This window comes from Psammomys obesus, unplaced genomic scaffold, assembly GCF_907164565.1.
Source record: "Psammomys obesus unplaced genomic scaffold, mPsaObe1.curated_primary_1811, whole genome shotgun sequence".
In the NCBI taxonomy this organism is placed as follows: domain Eukaryota; kingdom Metazoa; phylum Chordata; class Mammalia; order Rodentia; family Muridae; genus Psammomys; species Psammomys obesus.
This window is the reverse complement of record NW_026590623.1, coordinates 988-9,653: the sequence shown is the minus strand read 5'-3', so window position 1 is coordinate 9,653 and position 8,666 is coordinate 988. Positions and strand designations below refer to the sequence as shown.

Genomic DNA, 8,666 nt, shown 5'->3' with positions numbered 1-8,666 from the left:
TTTCTTTCTTTCTTTCTTTCTTTCTTTCTTTCTTTCTTTCTTTCTTTCTTTCTTTCTTTCTTTCTTTCTTTCTTTCTTTAAGACAGGGTTTCTCTGTATAGCCATGGCTGCCATGGAACTCACTCTGTAGATCAGACTGGACTTGAACTCACAGAGATCTGCCTGCCTCTGCATCCCAAGGGCTGGGATTAAAGATTTGCACCACCACCACCTGGCTGAAACACGGTTTCTTCATGTAGTTCTCGCTATCCTGGAACTCACTCTGTAGACCAGGCTAGCCTCAAACTCACAGAAATCCACAGCCTCTGCCTTCTGAGTGCCGGGGTCAAAGCCGTGGGCCACAACAAGCTGCTCTTTTGTATTTTTGATTGCAGAGTATGGGGCCCAGAGATCCCTATGCACTTCCCACCTGGGATGGGGTCAACAAGATCTCTGTGTTGTTAACAACTTCAAGCTTTTCTTTTCAAAGTATTGCTGGGATACCTAACAGATGAGAAACCACAGCCTCTTGTTTCTGGTGCAGTTGGATTGGGCAGTGAGTCTGGGCCAAGTTTGTGAACGATTTTTCCTGGGTAGAGGGCTGCCAGCTTCCCTTCCTCATTTCACTTGTTCAAGTAATATATAAAAGCCTTAGTCAGAGGAGATTATTCCTAGAAAATACAACTAGCAGCCATTACTGGCTCTGAGTCACTCCTGCACTCCAGCAAAGGTTACCATGGTTTCAAGGCTGAATCTTCTGCTTCTCTGCTCCTGCTGCCCTCTATTCAGATAATTTGTCACTCTGTTCCACAGTCGGTCTCCACAGATTGATGCACACTTAACCCTATAGAGACTTGGGCTTTCTTAATCATTGCTTTCTCTGATAACAATACCCTTAAATTTATTAGCGTTTTTGAGATAGGCTCTCATGTAGCCCGGGGCTGACCTTGAGCTTGCTATGGAACCAAGGCTGGATTTGAATTGTTTTTAAGAACATTTAATTTTATCCTTTGCGGCATTGGTATGAAGGTGTCAGAACTGCAGTTACAGACAATTGTAAGCTGCCATGTGGGTGCTGGGAATTGCACCAGGTCCTTTGGAAGAGCAAGCAGCGCTCTTAACCACTGAGATGTCCCCAGCCCGGATCTGAATTTCTTACGTTCCTATCTTTATCTCTCCCAAGTGCCAAGAATTCAGAAATTTGCCATTTTACTTGCCTATTGCCTTTTCCTTGAATAGAAAAAAAAATTACACACAATGGAGCTTTCTTCTTTTTCTGAAGCTCCTGGTCTTCAGGCACTGCTTTAGACAAAGTCAGACATACACATAGGCTTGGTTATTACCTTTAGAGCTGTGATTATCTACTCCAGTACACAAAAGGCTCACAAGGTTCCAGGCAAAGTGCATCACTATGGTTTTCTGTTTTGTCATGTCCTGTGTGCATGGGAGCACACGAACATCTGTATGTACATGACGGTGGGGCACACGGGGGACAGAGGTCAACCCTCAGGAGTGCTCCACTTTTTTGAAATCAAGTCTCTCATTGGGACCTGGGGCTCACTGTTTCAGATGGACTAGTGACCTTTCTGTGACCATCTCCCTAGCACCAGGGTTATGACACATGCCACCATGCCCAGTATTTTACATTGCTAAGGGGATCAAACTCATGTCCTCATGCTTATATGGCAGGCACTTTACTGACTGAGCTGTATTTCCATTGCCTGGTTTAGATACTCCCCCACACTTTGAGAGATTCTGGCTGTGTAGACAAGGGTAACCTCAAACTTTGGACTTTTTTTTTTTGGCCTCAACCTCCCCAGTGCTAGGGTGGTGCGTACCACTATACCTAACTTTCACAGTGACTCTTCGGTGGGGTTTGAACACTGGTTTGTTACTTTCCTACCCCAACACTACTTACTGTAGCCACTGCTTACAGAAAAGGCCCTTCTTAATTAAAAACAAACAAACAAAAAGCAAAGGCAAAGAGGTCATCTGGCCCACTTTGGCCCTAAGCATGAGTCAACACTGTTATTGTTCAGCACTCCACCTCACCTCTCAACCAGACATGGGAAGTCAGCATGGGGTAGGAGGTTCCCCATTTCTGATGTGGAAAAGCAATGACCCCTTCCATACTGGAGGCATTCTCCACAGTGGATGCTGCCAATCTGAAACGGGAAGGGACCAAAATGTTTCCAGAAGTCACATCATCACAAAAGGGCACCTCGTTAGGCCCTGTTTGATGATGAGCATAACCTGAGAAATAACTACTCTCTAGGGCGTGAGCCACCTCCAAATCTAGCAGTGACTGCTCAAAAACAAAACTCAGGCTGAGATTGGTGGTACCTGTCTGTAATCTAGCATTCAGGATGCAGAGGCAGGAGGAACTGGAAATGGAAGGCCAATTTGGGCTGCAGAACAGCAGCAAAGTAAAAGCTCTAAATTTTTGCCTGGGGTGTGGCTGATGTGTCTGATGGTTAGAGTTCTTGCCTGGCCTTTGTGAGAGGGGTTTGATCCCGGGTATTGCAAAAACTAATTTGAGTCAAATAGCCAAAATGGGACAGTGATCTCATGGAATACAGAAAAAGGTGTCATATATAAAAATTATTAATGGAAGAGGGAAGGATTGTGGATAAGGAGAGAAACGTATTCAGGTGGCACATGACTATGATCCCACCACTTGGGAGGCAGAGGCAGGAGGACAGTGGAAGTTGCAGAACAGTCTAGACTACTTACCAAGACCCTACCCCCAAAAGAGAGACTGCGTGAGAACGAGAGGAGAGCCCACTTGGATGCAAATTTAAAAGCCATTCATCTTAAGTAAATGCCCTGAGTTAGTCATCATCTATGAAGTTAATTCTCCTGATACTCTATAAGCAGACACTATTATCAACTCCATCTCCCACAAGATGAAATTGAGCCTAAGAGTTTCTTCAAGGTCACAGGCCTAATTGAAAAGCTTTGAAAGTAGGCTATGTACTTCCAGAATCCAAGCTTTAAATTGCCTTATGCTGTGCTGTCATATGAATTTTGAGCCAGATGGCAGTGGCACATGCCTTTAGTTCCAGCAGCTGGGAGGCAGAGACAGGCAGAGTCACTCTCTGTGAGTTGGAGGCCAACCTGGTCTACAAAGTGACTGTGTAGCAAAGGCTGCACAGAGAAACCCTGAGACTCGAAAACCAAAAAAAAAGAAAAAAAAGAAAAAAAGGTTGAAGAGATGGCTCAGTGCTTAGGGGACTGGCTGCTTTTTCAGAGGACCTGAGTTTAAATCCCAGCACCCACATGACAGCTCACAACTGTCTGTAACCTCAGTTCCAGGGGATCTAAAACCCTCATGGATGTAAATGCAGGCAAAACATGAAATCAAAAATAATTTTTTAAAAAGGAAAAAGAATGACTATATAGATTGACAATAGTCGTCACATGCTGTCCTGCTGTATTAAGTATTAATAGCTTGTCTGTCTTTTCGATACATGTATTATGTAGTACATGACATATAACTTTAAAAAAATCACATTCTACACCTTGTTCTGTAACTTTCTTTAAGGCTATTTATGTATAACAGTTTTTAGTCGTCATTTTAAAATTAATTTAGGCTGCTTCCAATGTTTCTCATGGTAGTTTTCTGCCACAGGCAGTGGGATGATAGGCTTTTTCTTCCATCTTTTGGACCCTATCAACTACTGCTGCAAAAATATAAACAAATGAATAAATGAAAAACGAAAAGTCACCAGAGAGTGCACGCCTGTGGAGGCGAGAGGACAGAAGAGAACCATCACCTCAGCTCTCGCTGCTTTCCTTTTGTTTAGAGTCCCCAACGGATTCGTAAGACCCACGCCAAAGACCTGCAGTGACCTGAGGCTTGCACCGCGCATGTGCAGAGAAAGTGGGCGGGGGCGAGAGAGACTTTAGAGTGGGTACAAATGAGGGGGCGTAAAAGACATACGAAAAAGCCTCAGGGAAACTTTTGTCTCCGCCTCGCCATAGGACTTCTGCTTCTTATTGGTCAAACATCTCCAGCTCTCATTGGTCAAGGAGCCCAAGCTTGGGTCTGTCCCAAGCTATGACTGTTTCCGGAACCGCGGCGGAAGTGGTTGATTGCTGACACTGCTTTCAGGCATTGTTTAGGGCATACCTACGGGGCCTGAAGGGGGCTTCTCCTAGCACCGGAACAACTGGGAGTTCAACCGCAAGCTTCAGAGATGCCAATGAAGGGGAAAAGTGGTTCTGGAAAAGGGGGCAAAGGTAGACCGGCCGAGACAATCAGGGAACATGGGGTTGGATGAGGAGAAGGACGGGATTAGGCCGGCAGCTGTGGGGGTCAGAAGCCGAACAGCAGGTGACCAGTGGTCCTCCGAGCCGCTGTGGTCTCTGTTTGTTTTTTTGGATTTTTTTTTTTTGTTTTGTTTTGTTTTTTTCCGGTAAATCAGAACGGATAAGTGCGTGAGTGGCTTCAGTGCAGGGACCGTCATTGTGTGTAATAGAAGCTGGTGGGGATGGTTTCTCATGACCTGGAATTACTATTTTAAGAGTTTATTAGCACTAAAATTTAATCTGGTAAAACGCCAGCAGTAAAAGGAAGCCTGCAATAGTGGGCCGTATAGGTCTCATTATGACATTCCCCACACTCCCTCTTGAGGGTCTCATTTCTTGAAGACGGGTGTTAGGCCCATCGCTGTGCTTTCAGGCTAGAAAAATAAGACACAGCTCTTAGTCATCCCTGGAAGAAGTGGGAAAGGTAGTAGCCAGAAAGTACTGTACTGAATGTAGTGCTGAGAGATAGGTATATTACAGAAAGTGGAAAGGGGGTAAGGAAACAAACTGGAGATACTTTGGGCAGGCCAAGATAAGCAGCAGCAATAGGGCAAAACACACTTGCCCCAAGAGAGTCCAGCCCCAAAAGCACCGATGAGAAACAGCACGATTTCTGTAGTACAGCACTGCTGAACTAAAACTTCAAGACAAATTTAGTGAGTGAATATAATTAAAGCAGAAGACTAAATTGTGGGGATGCTGTGTATGATGTTAATAAGGTTGGTTAGGGGCCAGGAAGTCCTTTAGTATATGTGCTGCCGAAGCGAGCACCAGGAAGTCCTTTAAAGAGATCATTTCAGTAGTTCCAGGAAGAGATAGAGGTGACCAGGATTAAAATTGTGGCTGTGGGAATCCAGAGAAGAGACAAATAAAGAGTGTAGTACAGTGATATCTCAAAGGCTCAAGAAACCAAGACTTTTTAAAAAGAAAGGATGAGAATGGACGAGGTGCCACAAACCCAGGCCACAGCACTTGGGAGGCTGAGACAGGAAGATCTGAGTTTGAGGTCACCAGAAGTACATAGACCCTGTCTCAAAACAAAAACCAAAATAAATATGAAAATAGAATTATGCATGGGGGGTGTTCTTGCTCTTCTTTAACTGGTCAGCTCTTATTCATCTATCAGCTATTCCCTGGCTAACTAAGATGTCTATTTCTAAATTCTCCTTCCACATTTTTTACCTGTTGTATTCTCAGAAAGTTATCTGTCTTCCTCAGTGGAATGTGAGTTCTTTGGTGAAAGCTATGAACCCTATTGACGTTATACCCCTCACACCTGGAACTTGGGATTTATTTAGGAAGCAGTTGTTGAACTAAATACTCAATCCAGGTGTAGTTCTTAAGACACTTTGGCCACTAACAGTTAATACCCTGTCTTTGACATAAAACTTAACAGTAGTAAGATGTGCTACCAGTGCTTGATAACTTGAATGTCACAAATTCTTGCCAGGAGGAAATCTGTAGACATTGTGGTAGACTACAGAAATTGTTGCGTAAGTACATTCCTTAGGCATATATACTTTGTAGTATCTTTTTTTTGAGCTTTTTTTATTATTATTATTAATTACACGTTATTCATTTTGTATCCCCCCATAAGCCCCTCCCTCCTCCCCTCCCGACCCCACCCTTCCTCCCCTTTCTGCATGCATGCCCTTCCCCAAGTCCACTGATAGGGGAGGTTCTCCTCTCCTTCTTTCTGATCTTAGTCTATCAGTTCTCACCAAAAGTGGCTGCATTGTCCTCTACTGTGGCCTGGTAAGGCTGCTCCCCCCTCAGGGGGAGATGATCAAAGAGCAGGCCAATCAGATTATCTCAGAGGTAGTCCCTCTTCCCATTACTATGTAACCCACTTGGACACTGAACTGCCTTGGGCTACATCTGTGCAGGGGTTCTAGGTTATCTCCATAGATAGTCCTTGGTTGGAATATCAGTCTCTGGGAAGTTCCCTCTGTTCAAATTTTCTTGTTCTGCTGCTCTCCTTGTGGAGTTCCTGTAGTATTTTTTTTTAATACAGCATTTGCAAGCACCCGTAGAGATAACAACCAAAGCCTTCAAAATAACATTCGTGGAGATTTTGTATGTTAAAATTGCAAGTGTAAATCACACTGTCACAGAACATGAAAGAGATATAATTTTGTATAATGGCAGCGTTTAGTGTTCTGCCATTAGACGGCAAGATTTGAAATGGGGTCCGTAGAGCCTTGACCAGGCTCCTAGAGCTCATTCATCCATGCCCACACATTTCTTTCTCATTTTCGGTGAAGTGTTTTGTAATGCACATTTCCTGGTCTTAGAAGTGAGTCACAGAGGAAGTGACTCACCATATAGCTGTTTGGAGCTTGGAGCTCTAATGGAAGGGTCATAGTGTATTGTGAGATGGACTCACCTGTAAATGTCAAAGTTGAGCTGAAATGAGTACCTCTCCTCTCTTTTTCTAAAGGGGGCGCAGCCTCTGGAAGGGACAGTGCTGACAAGAAGTCTCAGGGCCCTAAAGGTGGTGGCAATGCCGTAAAGGTGAGTTATTTTACTTGCCCCCCCCCCTTTTTTCTTATGAAGTATTAAGGTGGGCTCGTGGATGCAAACAGAAGGCAGTATGGGTAACTTGTTCTTAGCTAAGAGGCTCCATACGAAGTTAAAGACAAGGATGATGCTGCTTCCAAAGTTTAACCCAGTGTGTCCCTTAAAACTGAAGCATATGCCATCTCTGCTCTTAAAATATGAAACTAAAATTTCAATGTAATTTTCCCATTTTCAAATTAGTAGAGAAATATGTTCAAGAAATAAACACCAAAATGACAATATGGTCAAACTAGAAACCAAAGACAAGTTTCACTTCTAAATGGTAGAATTATCACACTTTTAGCACTGTTCTTTAAAATGTGTTAACTTAGGGACTGGGGTGATAGCTCAGTCAGTAAAATGCCTGGGAAAAGGACCTAAGTTTGATTCCCAGAACACATATTTAAAAAGCTGGAGATAGCGGCATACACTTAAAATTCTAGCCCTGACTATAGCTAACTAGCCTAGCCTAATCCAATAGAAGAGCTCATACCAAAAAAAAAAAAAAAAAAAAAAAACAGGGTGAATGGCATCCTACAAAGGATTATTTCGTGACCTACACACATACACATAAATTTTGTTACTTTGACCATGGATGAAAGATAGTCAGCAAATAATTACTTGAAGCACTTGGCCATCTAATCCCAGACAAGCATCTGCAGACAGAACTGTACTACTATGGTTATGTAACAACTGGTTTTTCTGTTTGGGTTAGGATGCAGGAAGTTAAAAGAATAGATTCCCTTGCCTTTAACTGTAAATTCAACCATAGACATATAGGAAGAGAAAGAAAAAAGAGAAGTGTGGTCTGGGCTGTTCTACTCGATACCCCTATGTCTCTGAGAGATAGTGAGAGATGAGGAACAGAAATCTGTAGTCATTGTTACAGTCTGGGGTGGGGGCATCTGGCTTGGTTGTGCTTCATGAGAGCTGGCACATTGGTGCCCAGCATGGCATCTTCATAAAGGATATTCTAGGGTCATTTAGGCTATGTGTACTCTTTCCACGCCCCCAACCTAGGAGAGTACTCAGATGCATAGAGCTTTAAGTAGCCATCCTGACCCCAGTGTGGCTACATGGGAGATAAATGAAAAACAATAGCAGGTAATTAGGTAGGAGGGTAGATTGGGGTTAAAATTTTATTAAGCTTTTTTGTTTATTGCTTGAATCTTATACCCTGATTCCCTCAATAGTAATATTTTCTAAAACTATAGTTCAATAGCATGGTAATAATATTAACATTGAAACAGAACATTGAGGTACACCCCAAGCCTTCCACCCTAAATAAAGACTACTCTTGCTGCTCCTTTATAACTAGAGCTCTTTCCTCCTTCCTCTCCTATTCCCCCAACACATATATACTTTTTATTTTTGAGACAGACTCTTCTTTAGCCCAGGCTGGCCTCAAGTTCATTATGTAGCAAAGGATGTCCTTGAATTTCTAATCTTCTTGTCTCCACCTCCCAAATGCTGGAATTACAGGTTTCTAACCTGTTTCCTGTTTTACTACTCCATTTTTAAATGTTTGTTTTGTTGTGGCTACTGTTGTTGTCTTGAGACATGGTCTCACTCTGTAGTCCTGACTGTCCTGGAACTCACACTGTAGACCAGGCTGGCTCCGAACTCACAGAGATCTACCTGCCTCTGCCTCCAAAGTCCTAGAATTAAAGGCATGGGCCACTATACCCAATGATTTTTACCTCATTGTTAATTGAAAGCAGCAACTAATCTGCTCTCCACTCATATGCTTTAATGATTTCAAAAATGTTAAATAATGCCTGTAATCCCAGCACTCAGGCAGAGGCAGACAGATCTCT

The 8,666-nt window shown here is 43.1% G+C and overlaps 1 protein-coding gene across 1 annotated transcript; it reads left to right on the top strand.

Annotated features, from left to right (window-relative positions):
- Positions 1-4,051: 4,051 nt before the first annotated feature.
- On the top strand, positions 4,052-6,804 carry Pin4 (peptidylprolyl cis/trans isomerase, NIMA-interacting 4; the record flags this gene model as incomplete). The annotated part of the gene is given in 2 exon segments (XM_055608025.1): positions 4,052-4,221; positions 6,731-6,804. Coding segments are annotated over 2 exon segments (117 nt in total), but the record flags the coding sequence as incomplete, so codon positions are not given.
- Between the last annotated feature and the right edge of the window lie 1,862 nt (positions 6,805-8,666).